General features: G+C 40.9%; 1 protein-coding gene across 3 annotated transcripts in view; it reads right to left on the reverse strand.

The window, feature by feature from the left end:
* The window catches only part of PRKAR2B (protein kinase cAMP-dependent type II regulatory subunit beta), an 88552-nt gene that overhangs the window by 32568 nt on the left and 42201 nt on the right, over positions 1-13783 (reverse strand). Inside the window, exon 3 of one of the 3 annotated variants that reach the window (XM_071803435.1) lies at positions 8217-8326. The exons of the other annotated variants lie outside the window; for them this stretch is intronic. Coding sequence (XP_071659536.1) covers positions 8217-8283 — 67 coding nt within the window. The 5' untranslated portion in view covers positions 8284-8326. The remainder of the gene's footprint in view (positions 1-8216; positions 8327-13783) is intronic. 3 annotated transcript variants of the gene reach the window in all.

Here is a 13783-nt window from a genome sequence, read left to right on the forward strand (position 1 = left end):
AGAAAAATAGAAAAATACAAGTAGAGAAATGCCAGATAAGGAAGTGCTCAAATTTTGGAGTTTGAGAAAATTTTGAAGGTGAGATGTAAGAATGAGTCAGACATAGGACAGGGTGGGTACAACCAACTGGGAATTATTTGTACACACAGAAAAAAAAAAGAAAGCTAAAATCATAGAAGTAAATAAGTGTATTGGGTTTGCGTGGTCAGGTTTTAATAGTGGGGGGGTTACACGGGTGGCTTCTGTGAGAAGATGCTAGAAGCTTCTCCCATGTCCAACAGAGCCAATGCCAGTCAGCTCCAGGAAGGACCCGCTGCTGGCCAAGGCTGAGCCATCAGCAATGGTGGTAGCATCTCTGGGTTAATGTATTTAAGAAGGTGGAAAAAAACTTGCAGGGAAAGGCAGCAGCCAGAAGAGAGGAATGAAGATAATGTGAGAGCAACAACTCTGCAGCCAGCAAGGCCAGTGAAGAAGGTGGGGAGAAGGTGCTCCAGGCTGTGGAGCAGAGATTCCCCTGCAGCCCGTGGTGCAGCCCATGGTGAGGCCACTGTTTCCCTGCAGCCCGTGGAGGTCCATGGTGGAGCAGATTTCCACCTGCAGCCTGTGGGGGCCCCATGTCAGAGCAGGTGGATGCCCAAAGGAGGCTGTGACCCCATGGGAAGCCCATGCTGGAACAGGGTACTGGCAGGACCTCTGACCCTGTGGAGAGAGGAACCTGGGCTGGAGTAGGTTTTCTGGCAGGACTTGTGACCCCAGGGGGACCCAGGCTGGAGCAGTCTGCCCCTCAAGGGCTGCACTTTGTGGAAGGGGCCCACACTGGAACAGCTCATGAAGAACTGCAGCCTGTGGGAAGGACCCACACTGGAGGAGTTTGTGGAGGACTGTCTGTCACAGCAAGGACTCCACGCTGGAGCAGGGGAAGAGTGTGGGAAGGAAGGAACAGCAGAGACAATGTGTGATGAACTGACCACAACCCCCATCATCTCCCTGTGCCACTCTGGGGGAGGAGCTAGAAAAAATTGGAAATAAAGTTAAACCCAAGAAGAAAGGAGGGGTGTGAGGAACATGTTTTTAAGATCTGGTTTTATTTCTCATTTTCCTACTCTGATTTGTTTTGTAATAAGTCCATTTCCCCAAGTCGGGTCTGTTTTGCCTGTGAAGGTAATTGCTGAGTGATCTCTACCTGTCCTTTTTTCAAACCACTAGACTTTCCTTATTTTCTCTCTCCCTGTCCAGCTGAGGAGGGGAGTGGCAGAGCAGCTTTGGTGGGCACCCGGTGTCCAGCCAGGGTCAACCCACCACAATAAGGTAAGTAAAGACATACAGAAGGGGAAGAGGTGAAAGATGCTCTTCTCCAAGGCACTAACATTCTGGAGAAGAAGGAGGGGTGCCTATGCTGTGTAAAGGAGCATTTGGAAAAGTAGGAGTAGAACTCAGAAAAGCATTAAGAAACACAGAATTCAAGAGGGGAAAACAGCAGAACTGAGGTCTGCCAGCAGGTCACCAGGTAAAACAGCTGAGCACCACTCTGATTTAACTGGACTGGAACAGGGAACAGGGAGAGGGACTAGTGTTACAAATCTGCAAAGAGTTACAAAGGTTAACTAAACAAAAAGGTGGTTATTTTATAGAATCACATTTTTGTTTACTTTATATGCCAGTGTTTTAAAGATTAACACAAGAACGAAAATGGTTATGAGTGACACACAAAGAAAATAGTCACTGATGACTGGATATGTAAAGATATAAAAGTATTCAATAAAAGAGAAAAAAATGTAAATTAAGAGCAGACAAGAGAAGGTGACCTCCAAGCCAAAGACTCATGAGAAGAGTGACTGCAGGGAGGTGAGGGACACAGCCCAAACTCTGACAAGCTCAGTGTCCCAGCCATGGACTGATTTGCCCAAGACAAGGAGAGAAAGGTGAGAAATCTGCCAATAGCAGTATAATCGATCACTGAGCAAGATGAGGAAGGTACAGATAATACTAAATCCAGAATACTCCTAGGAGTATTTGGAATGGTATCTAATTAAGTCATAATTACAAGAGTCCCTCAGAGGCACGTGTCAAAATCAGTGTTCCCATGTACAAGGTAGACTTGGCCTAGGCAGCTAAGGGAGTGCAAAATTCAATCTCAACAGGCTTCACAGAAAACCCTGCATCCATACGAGATTCAGAATAGTAAACTGAGGATAGGCACCTAAAAAAAGAGGCGGAGTCATCCTTTCAAAAGAATGGTTGCTATGGCAAATTTACCTTCGCTTTTCACAGCTGTGGGACCAAGGGAAGGAAGCCTGAACCCATTTTCAGAAATGCCCTACATTCTACATTACAGAATACTCTGTAATAAGATGCTCTTCCTTCCTCCTGGGCCCAGGCTGCTCAGCAAAATGAAATGCAGTAATAAGTTAAAGGAGCTTATCTCCTGGAATTTCAGCATGCTGATTTTAGGTGTGTTGGCTTTGAGTGAATGGGTAAGCCATGCACACATAATCCGCTATATAAGAAATATGATAAACCAAATTTACTAAACAGGTTCCAGATAAAACAGGAAGACAGGTAGACAAAAGACATTATGGAAAATATTTCTGCCAAGTTTTGAAAAGGTTGATTTTGAACATCTGGTTTCTCAACAATTCCAAGTAATCCCTTTAAGTCTTTTTGCTGACAGGATTCTCTTTAGATAGCCAAAGGAAGTTTAGAAGACAAATCATGACTATGAAATACGCTGGTTTACTTTTTCATAGTCAAAATATAAGCTGTTGTTATGAAATAATACTGGTACTACACACTAAGGTAAAAAAGCAAGCATCCAACATAGTAATCACTCACCTACATTTGTAATGGTGCAGACAGCTATAACAAGCCAAAAATGAACTACAAATATTACCCTTTGAAGAAGTGAGACTGTAATCATCCTGAGAACACAGATTACAACATTTATACTCCAAAATAATAGAAGCCCGTAACTGTGTGGTTACTTACCACTCAGAACAAGAAAGAAGGCATCATCACAGAAATAGTTAATCTTTTTTCTAAAAATAAAAACAAACAGCTCCACTCGTTCAGCTAGTGAACTGTTACTACTTGGAACTAATATTTCTCAGAAAGTCCTTAGCCAAAGGTAAATGCAGACAGTGTACTCTGATAACTGAAAAATCGCATCTGTATTCCCAGCTTTCTAAACACCCTCCACCCCTCCCACACATACGCATTTGGTGCCATTACGAACTAAATACTACTGTATTCAACAGACTAAATGGGTGAACACAAAACCTGATGCAAATCAAGCTTTTTTCCTGCATATTGTAAAATCAGTTTTATTTCTTCTTCTACCTATGGAAGATTTTGCAGATTTTCACAGTGTTCTGCTCCCTCTTGTTTTATACTATTATAAGAGGATGCAGAAAGGCTGGATAAGGTGTCATCAACACATGTAGGACACTCCAAGTTGTATCACTCTTCCATGCTGGTCATCACCACTTAACTCTGTTTTCTTACTACTTACTTGAAACCACGTTACACTTGAAGATAAGCTGGCTAAGGCTGAGTCCAGAAAAACTGACACAAAGTATACAGGAGAAGATCACTGGGGAACATCTGGCAACATGACCTCAAACAGCCTCCAACTGTCGAGACGGTTGTTTTGGACTTCCCAGTCCACTCCACACCCAAACAGCTGTGATGGCAAAAGCACGCTCGCCCACCTGCAGCCGACCAAGACAGACTTTGCTCTTTCCACTTAATGAAGGACCAAAGTGATCCATCCATGAATGGCCTTCAGACTTCTGCAACAGATCTCAAATAATTACATCGCATTATCTTGGAAAAAGCTGACCACATCTCCACAACCATTTGCTGCTGTATTCCAGCCCCTGTTCCAGTATTGCCCATTTTCCACAGAGTTCCTCGTTTTACACAAACCTCAACTCGTAGTTTCATGCCCTCATACGCAGGACCTCCAGCGCGAGCAGCTCTTGCGTTCCCCTGCACAACCACAACCTTACACTGTTTCAGCAGAAAATTAAACTGTCCGACAGGAGGAAGCTCATGAGTGTGAATGCAGCAACGCTCTCAGCAACTGGATCCACAGCAGAAAACCTCAGAAGAAAAGCGGACTTTCCATTTTGAAAACTAAACATAAAATTAATGCTTCTAGCTCTGCTTCTTCTTGGTCAGTTATACAAGCAAATCAGATCCATACTTCCAGCAAAATAATAGACATATGAAATTATTCTTACTGAAAGGGTGGAAAGATTTTTATTTCTACTTTTACTTCATGAGAGGACAGATAAAAACACATGCCTGCTCTGTAAACTACAATTCCTTCAAATTTGGAGGAGAAAAAAAGAAATCCTAACCTGAGCCAGTTACTTTACATTTACTGAAACCTATACCATAGGAAATCATGTATTCCAGGTGTCCACTTTTCAGAAAAGCTCCTAGAATTACAGCACATGTTAAACAGAGTTAACATCTCACTTTGGGGGTGCTAGAATTCAGGCGTACAGTTCAGTCTTTTTCTCCTGTGAAAGGAATTACCTACAGATGCTCTTCAGCAACAACTCTGTTAAACACCAAAGGAGAATAAATGAACCCTTAGGGTAAGACAGAGCGGCATCTAGCTTCTTCAGCCAAAACAGTCATTTGTAACAGAATGTTCTTTCAGACATAAAACTTAGAAGGAATAATCAAGGCCACAGAGAAAGCTGAAGGAACCACAAGGAAATGGTATTCTTTTATACATACCCTGTGTCTAAGTAGCAGTGCTCAAGAACTTCTGATTTAATTTATATACAATTCCCTTGACACTTCTAGAAATGTCCAGTTTAATGATTAAATAATAATTCAGTGTAAAAGTTACCAAGATAACAAAAATATTCTAGTTGAAGGAACCAGGCCATTTGCTGACTGAGGTACCCACTGCTGATATATTAAATATAACTACTCTAATTCTAAACAAATTGAAAACAATAAAAAGTAATACAAATTAAAAGCTACAAGTCTTAAAAATAAACAGTGGCAGGCTTGGAATATAGTGAGCAGCAGTCACTTTCAGTATGCTGGGGAAGACTGCAGGGACTGCACACAGCCAAATGCATAAAACACAAATACTATCGATTGTAGCCCTGAGCATGTTATTGGTGTTTATGTCCCAATGCCCCTAACAGATTAGAGAGACCAAAGTTAATTAGTGTTTCATGGTAAATAAACTTCTGCTTCTGTGTAGTTCATTTGAAATTATTATTTTGCAGATAGTGCTTTTAATTTAACCATAGGAGGCCTCACCTGGGGCTCCTCACCCTGACAAAAACACAGAAAGAAGCAAAAGGAGAAAATGTTCAATGTATCCAAGAATGGCCTGTAAATTTTTGAATGAAACCAGAACATTGTCCTGGTGACTGAAAAAGAGAAGCCATTATATGACAGATTCTTAACATGTCAGCATGTTCCTATACAGGCCAGAACTCTGAAACCAGGATGTCCCAGTGAAAACAGCAGCTGCCAGGAACCTTACGGCCACAGCTACAAACCTAGAGTACCTCAAAGAGATGTTCTAGAAGCAATCTGGGCTTCGGCAAGGAGTCTTGTTAGTCACAGAAAGCTGGACAAAGACAATGCAAGATCTTAACAAGCTGCCATTGTTCAGAACAAACAGAATCTGATAAATCACAAGTCAGAATCATAATACTGAAAATAAAGACATACATTCTCCCCCTACCCCCCAGACTACCAAGCATTTCACTTCACCAAGAATGAATTAGCTGTATCAAAGCATAGAAAGTTCACATTCATAAAAATATTATATTTCCTCAGCAATTCTACAGGCAGTAAAACGGCAAAAGATAGCATTTCTCCTAAGAAAGTCAACTGATTTCAGGCTGACCTTATTACTGCGGAGCAACACAGAAGTGCAGGAAACTGATGAGAAATACCCATGGGGTCTCCATATGTTTTAATTACAGAAATCTTGGGCTAACCTTCCACTCATCTGAACATAACCTGACAAGAACACTGGCCACTGTAGTACATTAAACACTGTCTCCTTGCATGAGATGGAGAACACTGAGCCAGAGCGATTGTCTGAAGAGAGTCTTGGGGAAAAAAAGCTGAGGCCACATCCTGAAGTGAGATACGTATGTCTACCTACTCCGTAATAAGCAGCTGAACTGAAGCATTCAATACTAGTGCTAGTTGAACTGTAAACAGAGAAAACTGTGTCCTAAGTATTTACATCAAGAATATAATAACCCATCAGGTACAATGAATGATCATTATTCTTACAAAACTCATAGCTCCTTTTCCTCACCTTGGAATAAGATGCATTTCCAAATGATCACTACTGCCACCCACCAAAGAAAGTGCCCAAGATAACATTCATTTTCATATCCACATTCACATTGACCTCATTAATGTTTATAAATATGTAAAGGGTGAGTGTCACGAGGATGGAGCCAGGCTCTTCTCAGTGACAACCAATGATAGGACAAGGGGCAATGGGTACAAACTGGAACACAGGAGGTTCCACTTAAATATGAGAAGAAACTTCTTCTCAGAATGGGTGCCAGAGCACTGGAACAGGCTGCCCAGGGAGGTTGTGGAGTCTCCTTCCCTGGAGACATTCAAAACCTGCCCAGACACATTCCTATGTAACCTCATCTGGGTGTTCCTGCTCCAGCAGGGGGATTGGACTAGCTGATCTTCTGAGGTCCCTTCCCATCCCTGACATTCTGTGATTCTGTGATTCACATCTTAGGGACTGTATCACAGCACTTAGGGTCTAAGATTATTTCCGGTGTTTCACTTTCTTGAACTTGCTTGAACAAAGTGCTGTGTGTTACTACTGAGACCGAAGTGTCACTTTTACAGAAGTAACCCCAGTTGGTGCCAGGGGATCTGATGGAGCTGTAAATCACACAGTTGCTGAACTGGAAAAAGCTGATATATGCATAAACATCTTGGTGTATATTTGGTAAACCGGTGATATAGAGTCAGTGTCACCACACAAGCTTCATCCACGTCACAAGACCCTGTGGTTACTCCATGGATCCCAATGGTCTTTATCATGACAAGCGGAGAAAGAGACAGGCATCTCTTTGAGGAGCCATCTTAGGAACAGTATCCCAAAAAATCTGGTCCCAGAGGTGCACAGAGCGGTGCTGGTCCCTGGCAGTGTCCAAGAAGCTCACTGCAACCTCAGACACCTGGAGCAGCTGAGGCCTTTGGGGCTCTCCCAGTTCCACTCCTGGGCAACACAGGCACCTGATCCCTGCACTTGCTCAATTGAAAAGAACAGCAAATAGAACACTTAGCAGGAATGCATCACTTCCTAAGCAATAAAAAAACTTCACAGGTGGATCAAAGATGGAATTCAAACCTCCCAAGTCTCACAGCACTAAATGTAAATTAGAAAGACATTACTGCTTTAAACAAAAAGAACTGGACACAGAATAATCCATCATGCAGAATAAAATCCACCTAAGCAGAAAGTGGTTCATCTCTGCAGAGTGGCTGGAGGAGCAGACATGTCCCTGGGCATGTCACAGCTCCTGTTGTCACCCGCTCCTGCCTCTGAGGATGCGGGAGGGTCCGGCATTGAGTCCCTAAGGGTATTGCCAAGGGAAAACAATTATGTGATCTGCAGTGAGGAGCATGTACACTGACACTGTCAATGTCCCCTTAGAGTATCATCCACAGAAATACATAATTATTTATTGACGACAACAAAACTATCTAAAATAGACATTAATTCCTACTGTTACGCTTACATTCAGCAAGAAAAAGGCCTTTCTTATTTTCTTTTATTCCAAGAACAGTACAGAACAAAGTGTTTGCTATTACACTGTCACCACTGAAAATCTAATGACTTAGAAAAGGCACATTACAAGAAGGAAGATTAAAAAAAATCAGTGAACTGCTAATGAAAGGAAATTCTAAAATCCTCCAGATCATATAAACCCATTCATAACTCATCAGCATACTACACTGACCTTTGAAAATTATAAATTTAAAAAATCGGTCAAAACATTGCAAAAAAATAAAAAGTATAAATATTACCACTGGTTTCAGTGGGCATGGCAGAAGGCCCTCAGAGTATTTTTAAGCTGTCATGAAGTTAAATAATATCAATATAACACACCTGTAAGGATGAAGCCAGGTAATAACTATAGGACTACAAAAGAATTAGAGACACCACGTAAAAGCACTGTACATACAGCATGGGTAGCCTGTGGGATCCAGAGAATAGTGGATACACCATATACAGAGCCTCCGCTCCCTCATGCTGCTGCATCTGTCCCCCGCAGTCCCCAGCCACTCCTTATATCTGCAAGAATATAATAGAAAGAAAAGGCATAATAGGGTGCTTCAGGACCTGAGAGAGGAGGGGAGCACACGGTTCAGAGGCTCCACTCCCTCACCCAGGTACCACCCAACAACTCTGGGCCTTCAGTTCTCCATCGCGAAGAACAAACTCCTACACTTTCACAGCCACAAGGGCACGGTGCAAAACGCTGATGTTTAATACAGTTTTTAGAAGGCAGGGGACCATTGCTCAATGGATTACAGTTACAGATTGTTGTTCCAATCTGTTTTGCTATGTTTATCACTGTAATTATATATTGTGATAAGCACAAAAGACGTATGACTAAAATTGGATTTCCCAAGGGAGCAAAGACTGAAAGACTATAAAGTAAAAAGAACCCTCAAAAGCCTAAAAAGAAAGTTTTCTAGTCATCAGCTTTGTTGCCTGCAAAAATAAATTAAAATTCTACCTTATATTCCCCAATATCCATGCCAGAGGTAAAGGGAAACAGCATACAGTTCCCAATATATGTTTGTGGCTGTATCAACTAAAGGATCAACGACTCAACTGGAAAATGGAAGTTTAAGTCTTCACTGGACTGGATCCTCCAAAAAATCAAAAGCAGACAATACAAAGAAGTAAACAGTCATGCTGCTCTCACTTCATTTGGTGTGGAACACACACACAAAAACCCCTCCCGTAGGTTAAAAAAACTCCAAAGTTCTGACAGTAAACATTTGTTTAATAGAGAAAGAAGTGTACATGTGTATCCTAGGTGGCTGGGAACAAAGAGCTTCCATTAACCCAGCCAGCCCAGGGTTACATTATTCCCTTCTGTTAAGCCACTTACGTATATTCTACCCACTTGGATCAATGTGCGATTTTATAACCTAATCATTAAAGTGTGTTGATTCTATCTTCAGAAGGAAGGACAGTGGTAGTTTTAACTTTGCAGTCATAAAACCAATGTAAGGAAACAAAGCAGAGGAGTTTCATTGAAAAGGAGTATTCATTAAAAACGGCAACATGGGGATTTAAATGCGGAGTTCCTGCTGGTACCACTCGTGTGATAAATGCGCTACGAAACCCAGTAGTCGGATGTGATTGCAGCCAGCCTATAAATAAACACAATTCCAATTGCTCATGTAAATAATGTCTTTGAAAATGATCCATCAGCCACGTTGTGTTCTGATTAAAGAGCCCTGCATGAAAAGTGTGAACTGAACAGAAATGACCCTGAAATTTGCTTCCTCCCTTGCACAACACAACCACTTGCCCCCTCAACTTCCATCCAACTGAGCACCTTCATTCTCATTTAAATTGGTGGGAGATACTTAGTGCCTTTTAAAAATAGGTCTAGTCCTGAATACATAGGCTTAATAAATTCATGATAGAAAACCTAACTCGGTCAGTTTTAACTTTTGGTAAGAAAAGTTTTTTCTACTTAATAATTCAACCTTAATGCAGAGCTTTTAACCATAGATTTTAAAGCTAGTTTGTCACATATGTGGTCAGTAAACTAAAATCACATGACACAGAAAATTATTTTGCTTCAGCCTTGAAAATGTCACAGACACTGAAAGAACTTTGCTCTGCAGACTGCAAACAAGAATTACATTATGGTCAGAGACTAACCACAAAATATTAAATCTTAAAATTATCTGCCAGAAATTTATGGGTGTGTCACAACAATGGGTACATTGGTACTTTTTAGTAACCACAATTCAATAAGTCCAGTTACCTAAAGAGTTGTTTAATAGAATAAACACATTCTGAAACTCAATAAACTTCTACTCGTTATGAAAACTAAGGCTGATAGCATTCACTCTAGAAAATTTCTCAATTCAAACCAAGCATTTAAAATAAATATCACTGCACTATATCACAATTTCAAGTGTTGCCACCCCCACCCCCCAGTTTGACCACCAAAATACTATAAAAATAAAATAAATAATTGCTAAATCATTGCCACAGCAACTGACAGAGGAAGCCTACTAGCATCCCTGAAACCTCGTCTGCTCTTTCAGAATGAAAGAAACCTAAAATTTAACAAAAACAGAAACTGAATAATAAATAAATAAATAAATAAATAAATAAATAAATAAATGTCTACCTGTCACAAGAAATGAAACAGAGCATTATTTTATGGACAACAAAATTAGAATCCCACAAGGATTATTGAGAAAGAAAACATGTAAGCAATTCTACTTAGGAAGTAAGTACTGGTCCTCTCTCTCCCTCATACACTCCCCTCCATCCACAGGCACACTTGACAGCATTTTGAGACTTCCAAGGCCTGACCACCAACCCAGCCCCAGATCTCTCTGTTCCACGTATGCTCTCATGCCAGAAGGGCAGGAAGCCGCTATTCTGCAAATCTAAAAAACAGTTGGGGTTTTTTTAAATTTTGCTTTCTTGTCCCTCAGAGGCCACTCTTGTAGCTTATTCCAGGCACATTATTCACAACCATTTAGAGAACAATTACACTTTTTATTTATTTAAGACACCATTTATACTCCTGCTCTGTAACATCACAAGAGCCTGAGCTGCAGTTCCCAGGGATCTGGGGCACAGTCCCATGTACCTTTGTTTATGATCTCCAATGCGTCATGACCAGCTAAATGTACTTGTGAATTCAATTAACTGGTTTTAATGTAAATTTGTCAGGATAGCTTTTTGTTCTGTGTCAAGTGACAGTTAATATCCCATCCTCATCCTTGTGGGGGCCTGAGCATCTACAGTAATTAATTTATTCCTGTTACTTTCAGCTTTAAATTTACACGGTTTCTTGACCATTCTACAGTCAAGTTGTGTTCAAGAAGGTTTTAAGCAACTGGCGCCCAGAGTTAGGGGTGAGGATACCATGAGCTGCACAGCCACATCAGCAAGTACAGAGCATCAGCACAATAATATGTGCAGTCTACACCTCCGTAAAACTGCAGCAAACCAGGCACTCTTTGTCTCCTTTCTGCAGCACAGTTTTTATGTTGCTATGCACGTTAATCTTGCTTCCCTTCGAGACCTGCAGTGTTGGGAACGGAACGTGTATAGAGCAGGAGATGAGGATCCCACACCCAACACGCAGTGCTGCCAGGCCCTGGGTGGTAGGTGCACCACGGAGGATTTGAAACTCCACTCAACTCTTCATTTTTGACTGTATTAAGCACAGGCTTCCTACTCTCCTCTTCTAGGCCCTTACTAACCCAGTCTATCAGCTACTGTCACACTGTGTTACTACTCTGTCTCTGCTTTGCTGCTGTGACACCTGCCTGACCACAGCTCTTCAACGGCCCTTGCAGAGTTTTTTCCACACCGTCCTTTACATGTGGATTGCGTTTCTTGAGCTGATCCATAAAAACTGTAACACTTTCCCTTCCTCATTCTTGCAGCAGACCAGTTTCTTGGATGGCATGTGAAAGAAGCCAAATGGGTTGATTCAGTAAGCCCCCTACACAAGATGAAGTATGGGGCACTCCATACTCAACCTTCCTACATGGTTTGACTTGTGCAAGCAAGAAATTTAGTTATCAAAATGTACGTTCTTTACCAACATATCAGTGTAGTTGGGTACTACTGAGACATGATGACAACTTAGATTCTCCTCTGTAATTACTCATCAACAAACTGATCCCAGGAGCACACCATGTGAGGAACATTTTGATTAGGCTCTCGTCTTTTTCAGTGTAATTATGCTGCACAGTAGACATAAGTATTTCTTTTCTCCTTTCTTAGTTGTCTGGCAGCTGAAGCATTCCTTCATACTGACCGTGAGAAAACGTGACTGACTCCATGTGATATGCCTAAAAATCCTATAGAACCGCAAGTGAGACTTATACAAGGAGCCATTTTTGCTGTGTTTTATATAAAATACCTACACGCACTAGCTTTTTTTGCCTGTTGATGGCTGATTTGTCTTAGCCTGTTTGAGCCTGAACCCCGAACTGGTGATGCCTGACGTTCCCCAGGAATTTATTCCCAAATGGCTAGAATAAATTGGGCAGTTCTTTTAGAATAAATCATAAGATTAGTATCTATCTTCTCAGTAAAGAAAATGACTGAAAAAAAAAAAAAAAATCTGTTCTGCACTACTATCTTTGCTTGATACTGAATATATTACTATGATGGGATAGACAAAAAAATAAGAGTAGGTGTACTCTGCTCTAGACCCACCCAGAATGGGTGTGAAAATAGTTCCCAAACCAATGCTATCAGGAAAAAATGGATGAAAGATGTCTCTTCCTGTTGCCCACAGGTAAGAATATGAGGGAGCAGAAAGCAATTCTTCTTTATGAGTCCCTGCTTCCAGTGTTCTAATTCCCCAGCTCACAGAGCACTCTTTTGCTGTTGTACAGCTCCATGCTAAAGCTGTATTTCCAAAACACAGACTGTAAGAGCAGAAAAGACCAAGGCTGGGAAGCAGGTGTTGAATTTGTGCCTTAAAAGATGCACCCATCACTTACTTGACCGCATACACAGGAATTTTAAGGGTATAAACTCCCAGTTTTGTCGCAGAGTGTAGCTGATGTTCAACACGCAAGATGGTTTAAGAGGCTGATTGCAGCTTTGAGGTCAGGCTGATGGGGGCCTTCTCATGTGACTGGTTATTCGAAACTGAATCTCCACGTTTTCATTATTTTCTTGTGTATGGAGAGGGGAAAGAGTGTTACCATGCAGCCTGACATTTAACAAGAAAGACAAGCAAGGCTTTAACATTTCTACTTAAAATGCATTCCTTTGACAAGTTCATTTTTCTTTATTTTCTGATCAACTTCTTCTACCTAGCCTAGCTATGTAATAAATAGATACATACAATTTTCTTCATGAGTAGACCGTGGTATATAGCAATTTTTCATTCTGGCATACTCATAATAATTCTTAACAACAATTGCGAAGACACCAGGAAAAAGGTCTTTCTCAATTTCACACAAAATAGTGGTCAGAACACGGGTGTTATTCACCTTTTTGTTACTGATTGACATCACTAGCTCAAAACCAAAACCCTTAAACATGCATTGAATTAATACAACAATCTTTTATTATTTTTAAATTTAATTTCCCCCTAAAGAAGAAAAATAATTTAATTTGGAGGAGAGAGGTATAAAGGAAGACAAATACATTTAATTTTTATTCAAAGAAATTTCTGAAACTAAAAGTCAGAGATTTTCAAATTAATGTTCAGTTCTCCTACAGTCTCCTTACAAATTTTATACTAAAAATCTATGTATACCCTGCATCGCACACACACATGAACAGCATTGCCATACAATGGCCAGATCCTTCTTCATTTGCCATGTAATCAAGCACCATGGGAGGGAGCAGGACTTGTCAGAACTTACAGTCTGTGTATGACTGAACCAGAGGGAGATATCCCAAGTTCAACATCTATTAAGGAGATTCCTTACTAGTAAGCTAATAATCAAATATGACAAGTGGGAGTAAAAACAGTGCATGCAGAAAGATGTCTGGAGTCCCTTACCG

Source organism: Patagioenas fasciata, chromosome 1, assembly GCF_037038585.1.
Source record: "Patagioenas fasciata isolate bPatFas1 chromosome 1, bPatFas1.hap1, whole genome shotgun sequence".
Taxonomy (NCBI): domain Eukaryota; kingdom Metazoa; phylum Chordata; class Aves; order Columbiformes; family Columbidae; genus Patagioenas; species Patagioenas fasciata.